Source organism: Thalassophryne amazonica, chromosome 21 (assembly GCF_902500255.1).
Source record: "Thalassophryne amazonica chromosome 21, fThaAma1.1, whole genome shotgun sequence".
In the NCBI taxonomy this organism is placed as follows: domain Eukaryota; kingdom Metazoa; phylum Chordata; class Actinopteri; order Batrachoidiformes; family Batrachoididae; genus Thalassophryne; species Thalassophryne amazonica.
Genome location: NC_047123.1, coordinates 40039165 through 40065642, shown reverse-complemented (window position 1 = coordinate 40065642; position 26478 = coordinate 40039165). Strand labels below are relative to the sequence as shown.

The window sequence follows — 26478 nt, the reverse complement described above, 5'->3', positions numbered from 1 at the left end:
CAGTTGAGAAGAGGTCACCAACCATAACAGAAAAACTCATTTTGATCAAATACTATTTAAACTACTTAAGTGCAGTACCTTGATCCAAAAGAATTCAGCACAGCAGGATGGCCTGCATCCACTGTCCATCACCATTGCAAACAAGAATAGGTTCAGAGCTGGTCCTTGGTGTAATCCTGCCTCCACCTTGAATGAGTCTGTCATAGCTACTGTGCATCTCACTGCTGTCACACTTCTACGTCTTCTGCACTACCCTCACATACCCTGCCACGCCAGGCTTCATCATACAACCCCTGGCAAAAATTATGGAATCACCGGCCTCGGAGGATGTTCATTCAGTTGTTTAATTTTGTAGAAAAAAAGCAGATCACAGACATGACACAAAACTAAAGTCATTTCAAATGGCAACTTTCTGGCTTTAAGAAACACTATAAGAAATCAAGAAAAAAAGATTGTGGCAGTCAGTAACGGTTACTGTTTTAGACCAAGCAGAGGAAAAAAATATGGACTCACTCAATTCTGAGGAATAAATTATGGAATCACCCTGTACATTTTCATCCCCAAAACTAACACCTGCATCAAATCACATCTGCTTGTTGGTCTGCATCTAAAAAGGGGTGATCACACCTTGGAGAGCTGTTGCACCAAGTGGACTGACATGAATCATGGCTCCAACACGAGAGATGTCAATTGAAACAAAGGAGAGGATTATCAAACTCTTAAAAGAGAGTAAATCATCACACAATGTTGCAAAAGATGTTGGTTGTTCACAGTCAGCTGTGTCTAAACTCTGGACCAAATACAAACAGCATGGGAAGGTTGTTAAAGGCAAACATACTGGTAGACCAAGGAAGACATCAAAGCGTCAAGACAGAAAACTTAAAGCAATATGTCTCAAAAATCGAAAATGCACAACAAAACAAATGAGGAACGAATGGGAGGAAACTGGAGTCAACTTCTGTGACCGAACTGTAAGAAACCGCCTAAAGGAAATGGGATTTACATACAGAAAAGCTAAACGAAAGCCATCATTAACACCTAAACAGAAAAAAACAAGGTTACAGTGGGCTAAAGAAAAGCAATCGTGGACTGTGGATGACTGGATGAAAGTCATATTCAGTGATGAATCTCGAATCTGCATTGGGCAAGGTGATGATGCTGGAACTTTTGTTTGGTGCCGTTCCAATGAGATTTATAAAGATGACTGCCTGAAGAGAACATGTAAATTTCCAGAGTCATTGATGATATATGGCTGCATGTCAGGTAAAGGCACTGGGGAGATGGCTGTCATTACATCATCAATAAATGCACAAGTTTACGTTGATATTTTGGACAGTTGAAAGGATGTTTGGGGATGATGAAATCATTTTTCAAGAAGATAATGCATCTTGCCATAGAGCAAAAACTGAAAACATTCCTTGCAAAAAGACACATAGGGTCAATTTCATGACATAGGGTTAATGTCAACGAGCAGATGTGATTTGATGCAGGTGTTAGTTTTGGGGATGGAAATTTACAGGGTGATTCTATAATTTATTCCTCAGAATTGAGTGAGTCCATATTTTTTTCCTCTGCTTGGTCTAAAAAAGTAACCGTTACTGACTGCCACAATCTTTTTTTCTTGATTTCTTATAGTGTTTCTTAAAGCCAGAAAGTTGCCATTTGAAATGACTTTAGTTTGTGTCATGTCTGTGATCTGCTTTTTTTCTACAAAATTAAACGACAGAATGAACATCCTCCGAGGCCGGTGATTCCATAATTTTTGCCAGGGGTTGTACAATACCATAACTCTTCTCTTGGCACCCTGTCATAAACTTTCTCTAAATCCACAAACACACAATGCAACTCCTTCTGGTCTTCTCTGTACTTCTCCATCAGCATTCTCAGAGCAAACATTGCATCTGTAGTGCACTTTTTCGGCATGAAACCATATTGCTGCTCACAGATGTTCACCTCTTGCCCATAGTTTCAGATTTATACCTCTGAACTTAGTGCAGGTCAAAGAGCGATAAGAACTACATATTTTTTCAAGGTGAAAATAAGATTAGATTTGTGGCGCCCATCAGTGTCCAAACAAGAACTGAGCACTGTTCTTGTTTCCATATTTTCCACTCCTGCTGTTAAACTTGTTCAATATTTATTTAACAAGAGTATCTCATCATTTAGTTTCAGGTGCACACAAGTCTGAACAGTCTGACGTAAACATGGAAAAGAACTGACTGTAGAACTAACCTGTAAGTGAGACCTTCACTGCTGTGAACCTTCAACCACAGACATCTCTTCTTATTTTGCAGACCACAAAAGAAGCTTTAATGGGTTACCATGGAGATGTGAAGAAAATAGTTTATTTACAGATACAGATTCTTTATTGTCATTGTAACCAGTACAATGAAAGGTAAGGTGCAAATAGAAACCTGAGTAAACCACACAGAGACCTAAAAGAAAGATAAACATAAAATTTAACAAAATGAAAGCGGTGTGTCCAGCGGGAGGCTCGGAGTAGAGTCGTTGCTCCTTCACGTTGAAAGGAGCCAGCTGAGGTGGTTCGGGCATCTGGTAAGGATGCCCCCTGGGTGCCTCCCTAGGGAGGTGTTCCAGACACGTCCATCTGGGAGGAGACCCCGGGGAAGACCCAGGACTAGGTGGAGAGATTATATCTCCATATTGGCCTGGGAACGCCTCGAGATCCCCCAGTCAGAGGTGGTCAATGTGGCCCAGGAAAGGGAAGTCTGGGGTCCCCTGCTGGAGCTGTTGCCCCCGCGACCCGATCCTGGATAAGTGGTTGTAGATGAGTGAGTGAAGTTCAATACAGAGACTCAGTTTAATGTCTCAGCTCCTCCATGACCCTGAACTGGAATAATCTGGTTCAGAACTTGAATTAATTTAATGTATCAGTTTCCACTGGGACAGAGTTTCATTGAGCCCCCGAGCTGAAAAATGACCACTTAGTGGTGGAAGTGTGATTCCCTAGGACAGGACACGCTTGGACCCAGATCCAGGGAAGGAACATGACAGACACCAGGAGCCCTTACAGAGACAATAAGCAGGAACCAACATTCAGCACCAGGAACTTTGCAGCTACTTAAACCATGAACTTTGTTTCCGGGGAGTTCACTGTGTTCCTGTAGACTCGCAGCTCTATAGTTTATTGTATTTTTCATAATCAACCCTCACTGTTTTAGATTTGACCTTCGACTATTCAACTAATGGTTTTCATGACTCACCCTAACCCAGCATAAAACTCATATAACTCAACAATACTGCATTAAGCGATCATGCAGAATCATTTGATTTATTTTCAGGTCTGTAATTCATTGAACTCTTCTGCTGATGGACCTAATATTTAGCATTTGTGCCACAGAGTGTTTTGTACTAATGTAGCGGAAGCAGAAACTCTGGCGTCTGTTTCTGAATCTTATCTGCATTTGTGTGCTTTTGAAGTTAATGTTGTTTAGTGACCGTCACTAAATGTTTATGACCAGATGCAGTTTTTATTTCCACAAGAGACATTCCAGAATTAGAGGACATTTGCTGTCCCCCACCTGATATTTAAAATACTTTAGTCCAAAATAACAAAATATATCACATAACCTGCCAGTTAAACTGTCATAAAGCAAAATATTATAATTTGCTAGAAAGAAATTGTGTCTTTACATAATTAAATATACTGAATAGGTGTAAAATACCCCTAAAAATGGGGTTTTTCTCTTGTCCCTGCCTCCTGGTGACAAGCTTTTACATCATTTTTAATATCTAAAATAAGTCTTGAATTAATTGTCTTCTGTTGTATTTTCATTACATGAATCTATTGTACCTGTAAAAAAAAAAAAAAAAAAATGACTAAAACATATTTTGAATACTATTTATTGTGCTTTGAAGTCGTGTCCCTGAATGTGCACCCTGTTACTATTTTTACCTGGCTGATGAAGGGTTAAAATATTATGTCATATTACAAACAAGAAATTACATCATCCAAACATTTTCAAAATCCATGGGTAGACCAAAGGTGAGTGCCCTCTTGCATCTTTGATATATTTTCAAATTTTTCTGGGTTAACTGAGTGTGTAAAGCTAAACCACTCAACCCTGTGTTACTCGTAGTTTAAGAATAATGAATAACTTCTATTTTTATTTTCTGTATTTGTTAAAATACCTTGGTCCTTGACCTGGGTAAAATAGCTAAATTAAGCAGCCAGCTTTTGTTCATTAGGTAGCTGCTGTATTAGCGTTGATTTGCAACCCTGTTACTAAACTGATATAACATGGTTATTATCATAGTTAACAGAGTGTTTATGGTTAAAGATGCTTAGTTACATGATAAAAATGAATTTATTTGTGTACTTTAATGTTTTTACATATGAATATCTTTTATATTACTAAATATTTACATATTTTACATATTTAAAATAAATTGGCAGAATTTACGTTTCTTCAGTGAGAACAGCATCATTACTGCATAGTGTGCCACAATACATGTTGAGATCAAATAACATCTGAAAATAAATTAATTTTGGTTAGATTGTTGTGATTATTTGCAATTCTTATTATTATTTGCAATAGATAGGCCTAATATGAGTATTTCTAATGGATTCCTACAGAGAATTGCACTGAGTGCTGCTGAGAAGCAGCGGCTCTACCGTGCCAGACGTGATGCAGATGAGAACAGGAAACAGCAATACCTACAAAAAGAGAGAGAAAAGTGGGGGAAAGATACAGAAACAGGAAAGAAGAAAAGGCAGAGAGATCGCAGTGCAAAACAGCAGCGTGCCCAAAGGAAAAATTGGAGAGAGACCCATAAGAGGAGCAAAGACAGGAAAAACACCTCTCAGGGGTTAAACACCTCTCAGGGGTTAAACACCTCTCAGGGATTAAACACCTCTCAGGGATTAAACACCTCTCAGGGGTTAAACACCTCTCAGGGGTTAAACACCTCTCAGGGATTAAACACCTCTCAAGGGTTAAACACCTCTCAGGGATTAAACACCTCTCAGGGGTTAAACACCTCTCAGGGGTTAAACACCTCTCAGGGATTAAACACCTCTCAGGGGTTAAACACCTCTCAGGGGTTAAACACCTCTCAGGGATTAAACACCTCTCAAGGGTTAAACACCTCTCAGGGATTAAACACCTCTCAGGGGTTAAACACCTCTCAGGGATTAAACACCTCTCAAGGGTTAAACACCTCTCAGGGATTAAACACCTCTCAGGGGTTAAACACCTCTCAGGGATTAAACACCTCTCAGGGGTTAAACACCTCTCCACCTGGAACTTCTTCAAGGTCAGAGGAGATGTTAGGGTGCAATTTAGTGTAAGCGTACAGTGAGGTCATGAAGAATTGCAGTGAAGTAAGCATAGACACAGCGTCTATTAAGCATGTGTTATATTTCATATGCATATCAACAGTCTTGCCTAAAATTATATGACTATTCAGGGTAAACTTACTTCCTTTATTGAATGAAATAGGATTTACTGAAAAATATTTTTTAAATATCCTTTTTCCAGACCATATTGTATTTGTAACAGGGCTGCGTGGTTACATACACACGGGCAATAAAACATGTGGTGGAAAAAGTATCGTTGACGGCTGAGCTTGACAAATCATATAATTTAGTAGTTTATGACCCATATTTCTTAAATATACAACATGAGATGCTAAAACTGAAGATTTATTTTTAAGAAGTGTATATGCCAAAATGTCCTCTAATTATGGAATGTCCCCCTAATCGAAATAATGATATTTGAATTGATATATATTGATATTATAAATATTAAACCATTGCAAAACAAAGGTTTATTTAAAGGAATTTATTAGGTTAAAGTCAATTCACTAAAAGCCTTTATCAGAAATGACAAAAACAAATAAATTTGACCTTGAAGTGAAACTAATCTGATACAGGCTCCACCCACTTAATCTGACCACCCAATCACGCACACAGTTTGGTTGTCATGCCCACTAAAACAAACATCCAATCACCTGGACTTATCAGTGTCACTGCCTTATTTTCTATTTGCTCACATCTCCAGTGAGGACTCGGACCGGAATCTTCCGTCTGCGCGGGATCAGTGAGGACTCGGACCGGAGTCTTCAGTCTGCGCGGGATCAGTGAGGACTCGGACCGGAGTCTTCAGTCTGCGCGGGATCAGTGAGGACACGGACCGGAGTCTTCAGTCTGCGCGGGATCAGTGAGGACTCGGACCGGAGTCTTCAGTCTGCGCGGGATCAGTGAGGACTCGGACCGGAGTCTTCAGTCTGCGCGGGATCAGTGAGGACTCGGACCGGAGTCTTCACTCTGCGCGGGATCAGTGAGGACACGGACCGGAGTCTTCAGTCTGCGCGGGATCAGTGAGGACTCGGACCAGAGTCTTCAGTCTGCGCGGGATCAGTGAGGACTCGGACCGGAGTCTTCAGTCTTCGCGGGATCAGTGAGGACACGGACCGGAGTCTTCAGTCTGCGCGGGATCAGTGAGGACTCGGACCGGAGTCTTCAGTCTGTGGAGGAGCTCAGATGTCCTGTGTGTCTGGATGTCTTCAGTCAGCCTCTCATGTTGCAGTGTGGACATTCCTACTGCAGGTATGGACAGGTGGACATATCTGTGCTCACAGTATGAAGAAACTAGGACCTGTGTTGAAACCAGGACAGTATTTCACCTAATGTGCGTCAGTAATGTTGAACTTGTCTGAGGACTTTGTGATGTGGCTTTATGTACGAAGTGTATCCTTGATGCACAAAGTCATTGAAAAGTAAAGTGTACACATGGACCACACGCCGTTCATGGACCAACTACATCAGCAACATGCATAACAAAAACCATTTGGTCCCACCTGTCCGGTCTAGACAGTTTTGACATTTTGATTCCTGTGTCGAGGTTTTTGTCCTGCCTTGCCTTGAATCTTGAGGTTTGACTGAAGGTGTGAACTGTAAACCTCTTTCCAGGTCCTGTGTGCGCTCCATGACCATGGACCTGCTGGGTCAGCTGCAGTGTCCTGTGTGCCGCTGCGTGGTGGATGGAGACAATCCACCACCCAACGTCAGTTTGGCTCGACTCATTGAGGCTCTACAGGTAGGACACAAACACCTGGACCTTAAACATTAACCTCAAATGGAAAGCTGAGCATGGCGCGGTTTACCTGTGGCACTCGAGTGCTTGTTGACATCTGGCAACATTTAGGTTGTCCATTTAAGTCTGTTCCTCTATCTGAAAGGTGTCCTTAAAAATATCCTTTATAATGTTAAAGTCACATGACCAGCCATTATTCTTCCAACCAGTGGAGCAGTTCTAGTCTAAAAGTCGGGATGGTCTGCTACACCGTCCTGACTTTATTACCCATTGGGTCTTTGTGATGTCATATAGCAAGGAAGTTAAGAACTGAACGGAAACATACTTGAGAGAATCTGAACAACAAATTTGATTAGTTTGATTTAAGAAGTATTTTAGAGTATTCCTTTACCAACAGATGATGGCAGTCTGTGTCTGCGGGCTGCCAGAGGTATTTACATGTCCTCCATCCTGACAGGACGGGAACCTCTCAGGCGGCACGCAGCCCGAGCTGTGTCCTCAGCACCACAATCCTCTCAGCCTTTACTGTGAGGATGAGCGAGCAGTGATCTGTGGCGTCTGTGGGAGCATCGGCACTCACCGTGGACACAAAATCACGCCTGTGAGCGCTGTCTACAGCCGCATGAAGGTACTGCAGCATCAACATTAGCTGTCCATATCAGCATTAAGGGTGTTTCCTGTGTGTGATGTGAGTTCTGGACGGTAAGTTGGACAGTCCTTCCAGCCATGAAATGGTTCAGTGTTTAAGTACCTGGCAAAAAGGTTGCAATGCAAACAAAAACAAAAAAACATTATTTCAGGAAGAGTGGGATGAGCTGCTTGTTCTGCTGCCACCGCAACCTCATAAGTGTCTGAAAATGAATGATTGAAAGCCGTTAGTCTTCAACTCTGTTACTGTGTGAGGATGTCTGTGTGTTCAGGGGATCGAGTGAAAAAGGGACGTTTTTTTCTACAGACGGTCTTGAGTCTCTTGGACACTCCAGTCACAAACAGAGTAACAAGGTTCTTTGTCTTGACCTGATTTGTCTGTCGTTGCTTTGTTGCATTTTGTTCCTGACTTGACAAAGGACCAGTCTGAACATTGTCAAGTCTTCAATGCTTTCATGGGATGCTCATGTCATCCTGGATTAGTGGGACCCTCTTTCTTCCTGTGGCGCAGGGTCCTGATCACTCCGGGCTTATGTTTTTGTGGATGGTGGGAATCAACCTCCAGAAACTGTTGTGTTTGTGGATCCTGTGTTGATAAAGATAAACTTCATTGATCTCACAGAGGAGAAATTCACGTTATGTCAGCTCTTAAAAAACACACAAGATGGGTGCAAGTAGAGGAAAATGTTCATCAAATAACTTGTGCGAGGATAAGCAATAATAATAATAATACTTGTAACAGTACAAGACATAAGAAATGAGGTAGAAATAGAATATATATATACACACACATACATACATATATATATATATATATATATATATATATACACACATACACACACACACACCACACACATATATATATATATATGTGTGTGTATATATATACGGCCAGGGGTGGTGGAAAAGTGGTTGATCCGCTCGGTTTCAATGCAGAAGGTTCCGAGTTCAAATCCCACCCCTGGCACATTTCTCCATGTAATGTGGAGTTGTGTCAGGAAGAGCATCCGGCGTAAAACCTGTGCCAATTCAACATGCAGATCCACCATGGATTTGCTGTGGTGACCCCAAGTGCAAACAAGGGAGCAGCCGAAGGGACTTACTTTTACTTACATACACACACATACATTCTTATATATACACATACACATACATATACACGCATACACATGATCTCAGTATCTGTGTTGTCATGTTCACTGACGTGATCTGGACCACACAGTCCATGAAGGCCAACCTTTTATCTTGGTTGTCTTCTCTACTGGATTCAGTGTTGCTCTCAACAGTATGAACATGATATGTGAAGGCCTGCACCTCATGAAGCTTAACATTCAGCCACATACAGAACCAGTGGGCTGGTACGTTGCACCAGAAGGAGCTGAGGACTTTTTTCTACCATGTGTTTGTTGGGAAAGTGTAGGTACACGGACCCACAACAGGGGGCGCAAATGAACGGACAATGGAGGAGGTCAAATAACAACACTTTACTGTTGTGAATGGGCACAACAAACACAACAGATTACAACAATAGACAAAAGCCAATTTACAAAAGGTGTCGTGTGGGCAGGCTCGAAGATAGGAGACGTCCGTCCAAAGCAGAACCGGAACCACACGATTTCCTCCGCCACCAGACCCCGGGAATACTGGAGCCGCCAAGTCCCGAACTCCCAGGTGGCCACTGCCTCCGTGTGTCGGACCTGGTACTGCTGGCGAGGAACAAAAAAACAATTAAATGTGGGCGCGTTTGCACCCAGGACTCCGCACGGCAGGAAAACCACCTCCACCTCTCGTTGGAAAAGGAGTCAGCTAAACAACGCACAAAAGTCACAAAAGATCACTGTCAAACAGTCAGCTGAGTACGTTACCTTCCAGGTAGAACGATATCTCGGCAAAGAGGTGGAGATGACGTCTTGGTGATATACCGATGCAGATCAGATGATTGGTGACAGCTGTCATGGGTGATGAGTGTCAGCTGTCACCCCGGCTGCTCCTGTGAGGCGGCAGCGCCCTCTGGTGCCTGGAGCCCGCACTCCAGGCAGGGTGCCCTCTGGTGGTGGGCCAGCAGTACCTCCTCTTCTGGCGGCCCACACAACAGTGTTGGTAGCATTGGGGGGAAATGGGGCTGTGTTTTTGTCTTTTAGCACAAAGTACTTTGGGATCTGTTCTGAATTCAGGCTGGTTCTGTCTGAGGTCTCATTGGTGAGTATGCTGGTGAAGAGTGATGTGACTTCAAAGCACAACATAGTCTCATGGATCAAAGTCACCTGAGTCCTGAACATGATGCTCTGTGTGGCCAACCACTGGAGGAAAGATGGCAAGAGGTTCTGAGGAGATTACACACTTACAGTGAAGACCTTGAGACTGCAGGTAGAGTAGTGTTCAGAACAATACTAGTGCTATGTGACTAAAAAGATGAATCCAGGTTTTGAGTATATTTCTTATTGTTACATGGGAAACAAGGTACCAGTAGATTCAGTAGATTCTCACAAATCCAACAAGACCAAGCATTCATGATATGTACACTCTTAAGGCTATGAAATTGGGCTATTAGTAAAAAAAAAAAAAGTAGAAAAGGGGGTGTTCACAATAATAGTAGTGTGGCATTCAGTCAGTGAGTTTGTCAATTTTGTGGAACAAACAGGTGTGAATCAGGTGTCCCCTATTTAAGGATGAAGCCAGCACCTGTTGAACATGCTTTTCTCTTTGAAAGCCTGAGGAAAATGGGACGTTCAAGACATTGTTCAGAAGAACAGCGTAGTTTGATTAAAAAGTTGATTGGAGAGGGGAAATTCTTATACGCAGGTGCAAAAAACTATAGGCTGTTCATCTACAATGATCTCCAATGCTTTAAAATGGACCAAAAAAACAGAGACGTGTGGAAGAAAATGGAAACCAACCATCAAAATGGATAGAAGAATAACCAGAATGGCAAAGGCTCACCCATTGATCAGCTCCAGGATGATCAAAGACAGTCTGGAGTTACCTGTAAGTGCTGTGACAGTTAGAAGACACCTGTGTGAAGCTAAATTATTTGCAAGAACCCCCTCAAAGTCCCTCTGTTAAATAAAAGACATGTGCAGAAGAGGTTACAATTTGCCAAAGAACACATCAACTGGCCTAAAGAGAAATGGAGGAATATTTTGTGGACTGATGAGAGTAAAATAGTTCTTTTTGGGTCCAAGGGCCGCAGACAGTTTGTGAGACGACCCCCAAACTCTGAATTCAAGCCACAGTTCACAGTGAAGACAGTGAAGCATGATATGGGCATGTTTCTCCTACTGTGGTGTTGGGCCTATATATCACATACCAGGTATCATGGATCAGTTTGGATATGTCAAAATACTTGAAGAGGTCATGTTGCCTTATGCTGAAGAGGACATGCCCTTGAAATGGGTGTTTCAACAAGACAATGACCCCAAGCACACTAGTAAACCAGCAAAATCTTGGTTCCAAACCAACAAAATTAATGCCTCGCAGATGTGAAGAAATCATGAAAAACTGTGGTTATACAACTAAATACTAGTTTAGTGATTCACAGGATTGATAAAAAAGCAGTTTGAACATAATAGTTTTGAGTTTGTAGCGTCAACACCAGATGCTATTATTGTGAACACCTCCTTTTCTACTTTTTTTACTAATAGCCCAATTTCATAGCCTTAAGAGTGTGCATATCATGAATGCTTGGTCTTGTTGGATTTGTGAGAATTTACTGAATCTACTCGTACCTTGTTTCCCATGTAACAATAAGAAATATACTCAAAACCTGGATTCATCTTTTTAGTCACATAGCACTACTGTTATTCTGAACACTACTGTATCTCCTGGGGATTCCAAACCATCTTATTTTTTAAGCCAAAGACCTCACTTGGTTATGTAGAAACACTTGTCAGATCATCAAGAAGTCCAGCAGCTGCAGAGTAACCTTGTGGCAGGGTAACCTTCAACCTGGATGACTGAGAACTTTGATGGGCAGAGTCTGTGGAGATGGCACCACACTTGTTGTCTTGTGCAAACCCACAAACCTGAGTGTCTGTGGCTTTTGTGAAGACAGAGATGATGGTGTGATCAGGGGACACTCCCAGTCTTGGTCAGCACCAGCTTGACAATCTTTCAGTCAGTTTTCAGTTGGATTTATTGTAACTGTTTGTCTCTTTGTGTCTCAGGAGGACATTGCCAGTCTGATGACTGCATTTCAGAGCCAGAGGTGAGAACTGGAGGACCAGATCTGTAAAACATCTTATAACAACTCCAGAATCATTGTAGGTGAAGATTGTAGTGTGGTGCCATCTTAACCTGAACCGCATCCGAACTGCAGTTTGTCTGCATCATTAAAGACTGACAGTCTAAACCAACCACATTTCCTTCTGTCCAATCAGAACGAATCTGATGTCTTGAAGTGGGTTGTTCGGAAAGAGTTTGGTGACCTGCGGCGCTGCCTGGAGGTGGAGGAGGCGGGGTTTATACAGCAGGTAGAAACCTCAGCCGCCGCTCTCATCTCAACACTGCAGACCCAGACCGAGCAGCTGAACCACCATCTGGCTCGGCTGCAGGAGGCCCAGACCACCTTGCAGGACCTGAGCAATGAGGGTCACCCGGACTTCATAGTGGTAGTGTCCATCTTCTGTTTTATTCATGACGTCCAGACACTTCAGTGGTTGATGATCTGTTCACATTCATTGATTATGATTCCTCTGATACCCAAAATTCAACCCAAAAGATATGACGGTCAGTCATAATGATGAATGTGGTTCCAGAGGAACCCTTGTACCTGTATTTTGTGTTGTTGTTGAGACCTGCCGTTATTTCGCCCACAATTCTGTTGAAACATGTCCGATCCCTGCCAAAGTCTGCCACGGAACAGATTATTATTACAGCCTTCCAGGTTAGCTGTTTTCAAGTTGAAATTTTGTGCCACTGTTGAGTGCTTTCTGTTCGATTTCGATTCATATTTTTTTTTTTTGTTTTTGTTATTTAAACAGCATCAAATCACAACAAAGCTGCCTCAAGGAGCTTCACACAAGTAAGGTCAAAGCTCACCAACCTCCCTGAGTAAGAACACAGGCCACACGGGTGGTTTCTTTCTGTTTGTATCTTGCACTCTTCATCTTGGCCCCATGACTCTTTTGGCCTTGCTAACATCTTAGAGACTGCGAGACTTCAGTCTGGCTTCCAACATCACTTCTAAATATGTCAAGAGTTGCTACTTTAAAGTGTAGGTAACACGATATGTAATTTTTTTTAGTATTCAAGACTAAAATTAAGCAACAGTTTGACACTTATCCTTTGTTGTGCACAGTTACTGAAGAGATAAATATTCAGATTTTGAACTGTGCGCCACTAAAAACCTTTACAAAACCAAAAAACTTTACAGGCAGTTGTCTATGACAGTAACATGTCTGCTGCTGGATGCATGTTGTGTATATTGTCGTTCTGAAGAATATCGCAATTTCGCTCATGCGCTGAGGCTGTTATAATGCACATACACACGAACGCTACGATTAAGACACTTTTATATCTCACAACGGAGAAAATCATGATAAAGGATAAGCAGGTTAATTTGTTTGTTCATAAATCTTTGCATAATAGCGCCCCCCTGCTGTTGGATTTCAAGGTCTGTAACGTGTGTGTATTAGTAAACAAACAGGGAGCCCTGAACACACTCGACTCCTAATAAGAAAATGAGGCAGAAAATGAGGAGAAGTTTCATCAGTGTTGTAAAATATCTACACACACATGTACATGTGTAACACACAACCTGACGTCCTCACAGACTGATATTATCTGTCAAGGACATTTCTAAAGAAAATAGAGCTGGATGCAAAAAATGGGAGAATTTGAAAAAGAATATAAGGTTAACAGAACTAGATGAGGGAGGTGGGAGGTGATGGTCTAGTGGTTAAGGTGTTGGGCTCGAGTCCAGAAGATCATGGGTTCAAATCCCCGCCTGACTGGAAAATCACTAAGGGGCCTTGGGCAAGGCCTTTAATCCCCTATTGCTCCCGGTGTGTAGCGAGCGCCTTGTATGGCAGCACCCTGACATCGGGGTGAATGTGAGGCATAATTGTAAAACACTTTGAGCGTCTGATGCAGATGGAAAAGCGCTTTATAAATGCAGTCCATTTACCATTTAGATGCAGCCTAGAACATACATACAGGTGCTGGTCATACTTATTTCAGTCAGTCCATTCAAAAAGTGAAACTTGTATAATGTATACGAGGTCTGTTAGAAAAGTATCGGACCTTTTTATTTTTGCAATACCCATATGGATTTGAATCACGTGTGATTACATCAGCTGAGCTTGAACCTTCGTGTGCATGCGTGAGTTTTTTCACGCCTGTCGGTTGCGTCATTCGCCTGTGAGCAGGCTTTGTGTGAGCAGTGGTCCAGCCCCCTCGTCGGATTTTCATTGTGAGGAAAATGTCTGAACGGCTGGAGCAGCGCTGCATCAAATTTTTCCAGAAACTGTGAGAGACAGCCAGGTGGACACCATTCGGAAAATTCAGATGGCTTTCAGGGACAATTTATGGGCATCACACAGATTAAGGAGTCTTACAGCCGGTTTAAAGAAGGCACACAATGGCACAGGGCGCACCGCGCTCCAAGCGGCGATCGACAGGCTGAAACGACCAGATCATTTCCAAACTGAATGCTGTGTTGATCCGGGACGTCGTCTGACTACCAGAGAAATGACAGAAAAGGTGGACATCAGCACTTTCCCGGCACATTCCACTGTAAAGGAGATTTTGTCATGAAAACAGGAGCGGAGGAATTCGCCACGGAGCCGCTAATGGCACGGAATGAAAGCACCTCCGTGTTGGTCTCACAGGACATGTTGTGACATGCCCAGCTCTTCGACAATTTCTCGGATACTCACTCGACTGAAAAGCCACCCAAAGCCATCTGAATCTTCTGAATGGTGGAAGAGCTGGGCATGTCCTGTGAGACTTCCAACACGGAGGTGCTTTTTGTTCTGCGCCATTATGCGGCTCCGTCCTGACGCGTGAATTCCTCCGCACGTCTTTCATTACAAATTCTCCTGTAACAGTGTAATGTGCCGAAAAAGTGCTATGTGCACCTCTCTTGCTATTTCTCTGGTAGTCAGACGACGTCCCGGATCAACACAGTGTTCAGTTTGGAAATTATCTGGTTGTTTCAGCCTGTCGATGGCCGCTCGGAGCGCAGCGCACCCTCCGCCATTGTGCGCCGTCTTTAATCCGGTTGTAATGCTCCTTAATCTGTGTGACGCCCATAAGATCTTCACCGAAAGCCATCTGAAGTTTCCGAATGGTTTCCACCTGGCTGTCTCTCACAGTTTCTGAAAAAATTTTGATGCAGCAAAGCGGCAGTCGCTCAGCCATTTTCCTGACAATAAAAATCCGCCGAGGGGGCTGGACCACTCCTCCCACAAAGCCTGCTCACAAACGAATGACGCAACCGACAGGCGTGAAAAAACTCACGTATGCGCATGAAGGTTCAAGCTTGTCTGATGCAATCACACGTGATTCAAATCCATATGGTTTTTGAAAAAAATAAAAAGGTCGGATACTTTTTGGACAGACCTTGTAAACATTCATTCCACACAGACTGATATATTTCAAGTGTTTATTTTAATTATTAATTAATTACTGATCAAGCAATTAATTATTAATGAATTAACAATATTATTACTATTATTCATTATGAATTATTCTTAGTATTATTATTATTAATTAATTGCTAATTAACTAATTATTAATACTATTATTATCAATTATTAATTCATTCAATTATTAATACCACAAAATTCTCCAACATGATTGCGATGCATCAAAGAAATCTGCGACTCCTATTTCTTTGCGTTGACACAGAAAGACGAGAAAATAAAAAGAGCAAACAGGCTACTGCAACAAGTTGCGCTTCGATTGCCATGTTGACAAACAGTGAAGACGGCAGTTTAAGCGACGCAACATGATGATGTCAAACTCATGAGACGGGCAGGTTTTTTTCCCCAAAGGCGGAGGGGTGTCTCAATTCATAGGTCTAGAGCCATACCCCTTCACCTTACCCCTTATTTTAAAGGTAGGCATAGGGGTAGGGGTACAAAAGAGAACTGAGATTGGGCCTTAATATTTACTCCTTGTATGAATGGTTTTAATAACATGTGCACAATATAATAAAATGAGCGCACAATATAATGAAACTGTTTTGGTTAGAGGTCCAGACGGGTCGGGACCGGTACAGGTGATGGACTCAGACACTGGGAGCAAGAACCAGAACAGATTGTGAACAAAACGAAATGTGAACAAAAAGAGCTTTATTTACAATAATAAATAACTGAGGTGCTGAACTGGAGGAAGCCTGCTGAGTCGAGACTGGGCCCACATGTAGTGGTGGAAGTTCGGGAGCCGCAGTGCACACAGGGACAGACTTGGGAGTCTGAGAACGAGCTGGAGTCCTGGAGTATATGGAGCTGGAACTGGGGCCAGGTGGGACACAGAGCCGAGGAACTAGGAGAACAGAGGTGAGTGATTGTACTCGGAACACTGGAAGCCCTCAACACAACAGTTCACTGTAGGTTTAAGGCAGGAATGTTTACGAGGTCTGTTAGAAAAGTATCCGACCTTTTTATTTTTTGCAATAACCATATGGATTTGAATCACGTGTGATTGCATCAGACAAGCTTGAACCTTCGTGCGCATGCGTGAGTTTTTTCATGCCTGTCGGTTGCGTCATTCGCCTGTGAGCAGCAAAAAACTCATGCATGCGCACGAAGGTTCAAGCTTGGCTGATGCAATCACACGTGATTCAAATCCATATGGTTTTGCAAAAAATAAAAAGGTCGGATACTTTTCTAACAGACCTCGTGCAGTTCATGAATTGTTCTCAGAGGTCAGATGCTCCATGTCTAATGACGCAGTTGCAATTAAGCAGGACCTGACTTTAGAAACGACTCGGAAAGTTCTTAGTTGTTCTGTATCAGAGCTCATACAGTTCTTGGGAAACAGTTCTTGGTACTAGTTCTTGCAAACAGTTCTTGAATACAGTTCTTGGAAACAGTTCTTAGTCATTCACAGTCACAAACAGGAGCAACGTGAGAACGGGATCTCACAGACATGCAGGAACTTAGCTGAACATTGGCAGGGCTATGCACTCTGAGGCTGAGAGCAGATGAGTTCCAAAGTGACGTCGTGCAGAAGGTGGTGCAGGAGCGTGGGAGCCGCACAGGAAAGCGTCTGGAAACACCAAAAGCTCAATGACCTCTGATACGGGAATTAGAGGTGGCCAGGTTAGCTTGAGATGAGCTGCGGGAAGCTCAGATGTCAGATCAAATGGAAGTGTCAGCGTAGACAAGGTCATGGATTTCTCATGGAAAGCTCATGAAGTATCATGGAAAGTCACGGAGAATCATGGAAGACTCTCACAGGTCAGGGTCACCGAAGGCTTTGGCAAAGACTGAGCTCAGAGCCGGGGTTTAAGTAGCCGACTCCTTATGAGCGTCAGCTGCAAGGAGATGAGCTGCAGGTTTTCCTCTTCTCTGCAGCACGCCACCTGGAGGGAAAACAGACAAACTACACACAAAAGGTTAAAAAGGGCAAGGACAAAGGCAGACCATGACAAAAACATGTGCACAATATTATAAAATGAGCGCACAATGTAATAAAACATGCGTACATTCTCTCCACATGCGAAACATTTTGCGATGACACTTCCAGGGCTCATACGCTACTAACGTACAGTACATGAACTGTATTCAAAGAGCTTGCAATAAAGTATCACCTGGATGCCAAAATCATCTGCATTATTTATGTATTTATTTTATAATCACCATTCTGTGTTCTGAACTCTGCCAATATCATCACTGGTGTCAAACTGAAGGTTTTCCTCCAAGGGTTAGTCTCCCTCATTGTGGTCTAAATAAGGCTCCAAACCATCAGTCTGTGTCCCCAAAGCTGCTTCAGAATCACCTTCAGACTGGACTTTAAAAAAAAAAAAAAATTGTCTGAAAACAGCTCGACCCCTGTCATGTTTACAGTTGATTTGGGATTGAATCAGCAGGTCCCGTTCTGGTGATGATGTAGCAACAATATGGCAGCAGAAGAGGGCTGAAATAGAGCGCAGACTTCAGACAGCTCTTCTTTATCCTTCACCTGCGCACTTATCGACTTTTATTGTTCAGGATTTTTTAAAATATCAACATTTCATTCTTTTTAGTGATTATTTGTGCACATTTGTTGGTGTCACCTACACTTTAAGGCACTCACATCGGTTACGCCGTCAGCCACAGTCTGAAAATAGACATAATACTTATCAGTGAAGACAAAAGATTTAACAGATTTAGAGGTGCATACTGCCACCTACCGTATCGGAGTGTGTGGAATGCAGTGCATAAAGTATTCAGAGCGCTTCCGCATTTTATGTTTCAGAATTATTCCAAAATGGATGCAATTCATATTTTTTTTCTCAAAATTCTACTCACAACACCCCATAATGACACTGTGGGGAAAAAAAAGTAGTTTTTTTTTCTTCAAAAGATTTTTGCAAATTTATTGATAATAATAATTTTTTAAAAACTAGGAAATTGTTGGGGAAAGTGTAGTGACACGGAATCACAACAGGGGGCGCAAATGAACGGTCAATAGGTGAGCCAAAAGGTAACAATTTAATGTTGTGAATGTGCACAACGATGATACAGACAATCACACAATCTGACAGCAGTCAATACACCAAGGTGACGTGTGGGCAGGCTCGAGGATAGGAGACGTCTGTCCTGATAAGAGCCAGAACCACACGATTTCCACCTCCACAGAACCCGGAGAATACTGGAGCCGCCAAGTCCCGAATTCCCAGGTGATCACCATCCCCGACTGTCGGATCTGGTACTGCTGGCGAGGAGCACAAACAGTGAGATGTGGGTGTGTGTACACCCAGTAACAAAAACAGTCAGGAGGTGGAAAGTCACCTCCACCTCTAATCACACACTCGTGCAGCTCCTGTCTAACCACTTATCTGGTTGGGGTGTGAAGCGAAGCCGTCGCTGATCACACCAAACGCCAATCCCACAGATAAGGAAAACACCACAGGAAAACGGCTGCAAAGAAGTTCAGAGTATTACTCAATGTTTTAGTTCAGCAGAGAAAATTACCTTCACAGGTAGATGATATCTCGGCAGCGAGGTGGAGATGACATCCGGCTTTTATGGAGTGATGAAATGATGTGTGACAGCTGTCACTCCCGGTTGTGTCCGTGGCGGCAGCGCCCTCTCGTGCCTGAAGCCCGCACTTCAGGCAGGGCGCCCTCTGGTGGTGGGCCAGCAGTACCTCCTCTTCTGGCGGCCCACACAACAGAAATGACATGTACATAATTCACAGCCTTTATCATGAAGCTCTAAATTGAGCTCAGGTGCCTCCTGTTTCCACTGATCATCCTTGAAATGTTTCGACAGATTAACTGGAGCCCACCTGGGGTAAATTCAGTTGATTGGACAAGATTTGGAAAGACACACACTTGTCTACATATAAGGTCCCACAGTTGACAGCCAGAGCACAAATCAAGCAGGAAGCCAAAGGAATGGTCTGTAGACCTCTGAGACAGGATTGTCTGGTGGCACAAATCTGGGGAAGGAAACAGAAACATTTCTGCTGCTTTGAAGGTCCCAATGAGCACAGTGGCCTCCATCATCTGTAAATGGAAGATGTTCAGATCCACCAGGACTCTTCCTAGAGCTGGACGCCCATATAAACTGAGCGATCAGGGGAGAACGACCTTAGTCGGGGAGGTGACCAAGAACCCAATGGTCACTCTGTCAGAGCCCCAGCACTCCTCTGTGGAGAGAGGAGAACCTTCCAGAAGGACAACCATCTCTGCAGCAATCCACCAATCAGGCCTGTATGGTAGAGTGTCCAGACAGAAGTCACTCCTTAGTAAAAGGCACATGGCAGCCCACCTGGAGTTTGACAAAAGACACCTGAAGGACTCTCAGACCAGGAGAAACAAAATTCTCTGGTCTGATGAGACAAAGACTGAATTCTTTGGTGTCATGTTTGGAGGAAACCAGGCACCATCCCTACAGTGAAGCATGGTGGTGGCAGCATCATGCTGTGGGATGTTTTTCAGCAGCAGGAACTCAGAGACTAGTCAGGATTGAGGGAAAGATGAATGTGGCAATGTACTGAGACATCCTGGATGTAAACCTGCTCCAGAGCGCCCTGGACCTTAGAATGGGGCGATGGTTCATCTTTTATAGGACAATGACCCTAAGCACACAGCCAAGATATCAAGGAGTGGCTTCAGGACAACTCTGTGAATGTCCTTGAGTGGACCAGCCAGAGTCCAGACCTGAATCTGACTGAACATCTCTGGAGAGATCTGAAAATGTCTGTGCACCGACACTCCCCATCCAACTTGATGGAGCTTGAGAGGTGCTGCAAAGAGGAATGGACCAAACTGCCCAAAGATAGGTGCACCAAGCGTGTGGCATCATATTCAAGAAGACTTGAGACTGTAATTGCTGCCAAAGGTGCATCAACAAAGTAAAGGCTGTGAATACTTATGGGAATATGATTTATTAGTTTTTTGTTTTTAATAAAATTTTAAAAATAAAAAGAAACATTTTTTTCATGTTGTCATTATGGGATGTTGTGAGTAGAATTTTGATGGAAACAAAAATGAATTTAGTCCATTTTGGAATAAGGCTGGAACACAACAAAATGTGGAAAAAGTGAAGTGCTGTGAATAGTTTTCAGATGCACCGTAATTCATCTGTTATTTTAAGTCCATACAATCCAGAACATGGAACAATAAAATGAAAAATAAATAAAGTATAAGACAAATATTATTGTTCATAAAATAAAATATTTGTATTTAGGAAACAGCATAAGTTTGATCATTTTCTCGCAGTGATGCAGCACTTTGAACAGTCTGATCAGGAGCCATCAAAAACCACCATGGTGACGTGCTGATTCCAACAACAAAGCTTCTTCTACTTCTACTCTTAGTAAGAATGACGTCAGGCTGAATTTTCGTCCAAACTTACATTTTATAATTAGACTTCTAATCTCTATACTTGCTGTGACCAGTCACATTATGAAGTGACTGGTCATGTGACCTACGGAGACCTTTGATTTGAGCTCAGTTTTCCAAAGTGTGAGTTCTGCTCCTGCAGGAGGAACATGTTGCATCCCGGCACTTCCCCGTGTTTACCTCAGTTACTAAGATAAATCTAGGGATTATTCTGTGCCCCCTTCGGGATCTTTGAGTGGAAGGTTGCAGTTCTGTTAGACTGACCTGGTTCATGAACCCGTTTGCCTGCCAGGTGCTGTTACTGATTGATGGTCTTGATCGTTCTGTGATGCTGCGTCAGCATCTGTTTGGATGGCGCTGGTTGGTAACAGCTTACGTCTTTTTCAGACATACAGTCGAGTTTTCCTGACGTGAGTACGTAGGAAGGTGCGTAGGAAACGTAATCACTGGCCAGCAGGTGGCGCCCCCCAGAGGAGGAGGCATGCGACTGTGGCAGTGTCTGTGTAGAAATCTGAAATGTAGTCAGACTGTTGTCACTGTGAACCTGACAGAGGGTTGACCTGAGTTCACATCCAGAGAACTTCAGCAGCCGTATATGGTTAGTAGGCAGAGTGTGAGTGGGCATGTGGTGACTGAATGTGACTCAGCCAGCACCATCTGTTGGCCAAATAAGCACCTGTGCCTCTTAGATCTGAGGTGTTTGTGACGTCACAATCTGTGAGCCACTATAACAGCTGATCAGAATATAATCTGTCTTGCTCTCTTTGCAGAAATACGGCTTCATTGCTCCAAGGTAACTCACATGAATTCATGGACAAATTCGACACTCACTGACTGGGTTAAAGGTTGTTCTCATCCTGTTTCTGGTCCTCAGGTTCAGAGAAAGTCAGAAGCTTCAGCAGAGGGAGGAGAGAATCTTCAGCTCCGTCACCTTCAAACCAGGATTCAACCACAGCAACATTAAACTGAGTGTCTGGAAGCGACTGCATCGCAAAGTGCTGCCGGGTACGTCTGTCTGTGGCCGGGGTTAACTGGGCGGTACTGGACCCATTCGACCTTCACCAGAGTGCTTTTTGTTTCTTTTCCTGACCAGCCCCAGAGCTGCTGAAGCTCGACCCTCAGACAGCTCATCCCATGCTGGAGCTCCTGCACGGGGACACTGTGGCATCCTGTCGGCCGCTGCTCCACCGGCTTCCTGATAATCCTGAGAGGTTCAGCTACAGCTACTGTGTCTTGGCCACTCATGGCTTCTCCTCTGGGAAACACTATTGGGAGGTAAAAACTCTAAGCCCAAACACGTTAAACTTCACCTCAACAACATCGTAAACCTCACCCTGACTACGCCTGAAACCTCACCTCGATGACACAATGAACTTCACTTCGACGACACCTTAAACCTCACTCTGACGACACGTTAAACCTCACCTTGACGACATGTTAAATCTCACCCTGACGACGCATTAAATCTCACCCCAATGACGTGTTAAATCTCACCCAGACAACGCATTAAGCCTCACCCCAATGACGTGTTAAATCTCACCCCGACGACGCATTAAATCTCACCCCAATGACGTGTTAAATCTCACCCCGACGATGCATTAAGCCTCACCCCAATGACGTGTTAAATCTCACCCCGACGACGCATTAAATCTCACCCCAATGACGTGTTAAATCTCACCCCGACGATGCATTAAGCCTCACCCCAATGACGTGTTAAATCTCACCCCGACGACGCATTAAATCTCACCTCAGTGACACATTAATCCTCACCTTGACGACGTCTTAAACCTCACCTCAATGACACATTAATCCTCACCTCCACGACGTCTTAAACCTCACCTCAATGACACATTAATCCTCACCTCGACGACGTCTTAAACCTCACCTCAATGACACATTAATCCTCACCTCGACGACGTCTTAAACCTCACCTCAATGACATTAATCCCCACCTCGACGACGTCTTAAACCTCACCTCAGTGACACATTACTCCTCACCTCGAGGACGTCTTAAACCTCACCTCAATGACACATTAATCCTCACCTCGAGGACGTCTTAAACCTCACCTCAATGACACATTAATCCTCACCTCGAGGACGTCTTAAACCTCACCTCAATGACACATTAATCCTCACCTCGACGACGTCTTAAACCTCACCTCAATGACATTAATCCCCACCTCGACGACGTCTTAAACCTCACCTCAGTGACACATTAATCCTCACCTCGACGACGTCTTAAACCTCACCTCAATGACACATTAATCCTCACCTCAACGACGTCTTAAACCTCACCTCAGTGACACATTAATCCTCACCTCGACGACGTCTTAAACCTCACCTCAATGACACATTAATCCTCACCTCAACAACGTCTTAAACCTCACCTCAATGACACATTAATCCTCACCTCGACGACGTCTTAAACCTCACCTCAATGACATTAATCCCCACCTCGACGACGTCTTAAACCTCACCTCAATGACATTAATCCCCACCTCGACGACGTCTTAAACCTCACCTCAGTGACACATTACTCCTCACCTCGAGGACGTCTTAAACGTCACCTCAATGACACATTAATCCTCACCTCGAGGACGTCTTAAACCTCACCTCAATGACATTAATCCTCACCTCGAGGACGTCTTAAACCTCACCTCAATGACACATTAATCCTCACCTGGACGACGTCTTAAACCTCACCTCAATGACACATTAATCCTCACCTCGAGGACGTCTTAAACCTCACCTCAATGACACATTAATCCTCACCTTGAGGACGTCTTAAACCTCACCTCAATGACACATTAATCCTCACCTCGAGGACGTCTTAAACCTCACCTCAATGACACATTAATCCTCACCTCAAGGACGTCTTAAACCTCACCTCAATGACACATTAATCCTCACCTCTACGATGTCTTAAACCTCACTTCGACGACACAATGAACTTCACCTCGACGACACTGTAAACCTCACCCTGACTACGCCTGAAACCTCACCTCAACGACACCTTAAACCTCACTCTGACGACGTGTTAAACCTCACCTTGACGACATGTTAAACCTCACCTCAGTGACACATTAATCCTCACCTTGACGACATGTTAAACCTCACCTCAATGACACATTAATCCTCACCTTGACGACGTCTTAACCCTCACCTCAATGACACATTAATCCTCACCTCGAGGACGTCTTAAACCTCACCTCAATGACACATTAATCCTCACCTCGAGGACGTCTTAAACCTCACCTCAATGACACATTAATCCTCACCTCGAGGACGTCTTAAACCTCACCTCAATGACACATTAATCCTCACCTCGAGGACGTCTTAAACCTCACCTCAATGACACATCAATCCTCACCTCGACGACGTCTTAAACCTCACCTCAATGACACATTAATCCTCACCTCTACGATGTCTTAAACCTCACCTCGACGACACTGTAAACCTCACCCTGACTACGCCTGAAACCTCACCTCAACGACACCTTAAACCTCACTCTGACGACGTGTTAAACCTCACCTTGACGACATGTTAAACCTCACCTCAGTGACACATTAATCCTCACCTTGACGACATGTTAAACCTCACCTCAATGACACATTAATCCTCACCTTGACGACGTCTTAACCCTCACCTCAATGACACATTAATCCTCACCTCGAGGACGTCTTAAACCTCACCTCAATGACACATTAATCCTCACCTCGAGGACGTCTTAAACCTCACCTCAATGACACATTAATCCTCACCTCGACGACGTCTTAAACCTCACCTCAATGACACATTAATCCTCACCTCGAGGACGTCTTAAACCTCACCTCAATGACACATTAATCCTCACCTCGACGACGTCTTAAACCTCACCTCAATGACACATTAATCCTCACCTCTACGATGTCTTAAACCTCACCTCGACGACACTGTAAACCTCACCCTGACTACGCCTGAAACCTCACCTCAACGACACCTTAAACCTCACTCTGACGACGTGTTAAACCTCACCTTGACGACATGTTAAACCTCACCTCAGTGACACATTAATCCTCACCTCGACGACGTCTTAAACCTCACCTCAATGACACATTAATCCTCACCTGGACGACGTCTTAAACCTCACCTCAATGACACATTAATCCTCACCTCGAGGACGTCTTAAACCTCACCTCAATGACACATTAATCCTCACCTTGAGGACGTCTTAAACCTCACCTCAATGACACATTAATCCTCACCTCGAGGACGTCTTAAACCTCACCTCAATGACACATTAATCCTCACCTCAAGGACGTCTTAAACCTCACCTCAATGACACATTAATCCTCACCTCTACGATGTCTTAAACCTCACTTCGACGACACAATGAACTTCACCTCGACGACACTGTAACCTCACCCTGACTACGCCTGAAACCTCACCTCAACGACACCTTAAACCTCACTCTGACGACGTGTTAAACCTCACCTTGACGACATGTTAAACCTCACCTCAGTGACACATTAATCCTCACCTTGACGACATGTTAAACCTCACCTCAATGACACATTAATCCTCACCTTGACGACGTCTTAACCCTCACCTCAATGACACATTAATCCTCACCTCGAGGACGTCTTAAACCTCACCTCAATGACACATTAATCCTCACCTCGAGGACGTCTTAAACCTCACCTCAATGACACATTAATCCTCACCTCGAGGACGTCTTAAACCTCACCTCAATGACACATTAATCCTCACCTCGAGGACGTCTTAAACCTCACCTCAATGACACATCAATCCTCACCTCGACGACGTCTTAAACCTCACCTCAATGACACATTAATCCTCACCTCTACGATGTCTTAAACCTCACCTCGACGACACTGTAAACCTCACCCTGACTACGCCTGAAACCTCACCTCAACGACACCTTAAACCTCACTCTGACGACGTGTTAAACCTCACCTTGACGACATGTTAAACCTCACCTCAGTGACACATTAATCCTCACCTCGACGACGTCTTAAACCTCACCTCAATGACACATTAATCCTCACCTCAACGACGTCTTAAACCTCACCTCAATGACACATTAATCCTCACCTCGACGACGTCTTAAACCTCACCTCAGTGACATTAATCCTCACCTCAACGACGTCTTAAACCTCACCTCAATGACACATTAATCCTCACCTCGAGGACGTCTTAAACCTCACCTCAATGACACATTAATCCTCACCTCGACGACGTCTTAAACCTCACCTCAATGACATTAATCCCCACCTCGACGACGTCTTAAACCTCACCTCAGTGACACATTAATCCTCACCTCGACGACGTCTTAAACCTCACCTCAATGACACATTAATCCTCACCTCAACGACGTCTTAAACCTCACCTCAGTGACACATTAATCCTCACCTCGACGACGTCTTAAACCTCACCTCAATGACACATTAATCCTCACCTCAACAACGTCTTAAACCTCACCTCAATGACACATTAATCCTCACCTCGACGACGTCTTAAACCTCACCTCAATGACATTAATCCCCACCTCGACGACGTCTTAAACCTCACCTCAATGACATTAATCCCCACCTCGACGACGTCTTAAACCTCACCTCAGTGACACATTACTCCTCACCTCGAGGACGTCTTAAACGTCACCTCAATGACACATTAATCCTCACCTCGAGGACGTCTTAAACCTCACCTCAATGACATTAATCCTCACCTCGAGGACGTCTTAAACCTCACCTCAATGACACATTAATC

General features: G+C 43.7%; 1 protein-coding gene across 1 annotated transcript in view; it reads left to right on the top strand.

The window, feature by feature from the left end:
- Positions 1-4570: 4570 nt before the first annotated feature.
- Positions 4571-26478, top strand: part of LOC117502818 (E3 ubiquitin-protein ligase TRIM50-like) — a 30560-nt gene continuing 8652 nt past the window's right edge. The window contains 9 exon segments of the mRNA XM_034161924.1: positions 4571-4748; positions 6388-6571; positions 6935-7061; positions 7516-7686; positions 11873-11968; positions 12086-12316; positions 21480-21502; positions 21584-21714; positions 21803-21984. Coding sequence (XP_034017815.1) covers positions 4571-4748; positions 6388-6571; positions 6935-7061; positions 7516-7686; positions 11873-11968; positions 12086-12316; positions 21480-21502; positions 21584-21714; positions 21803-21984 — 1323 coding nt within the window.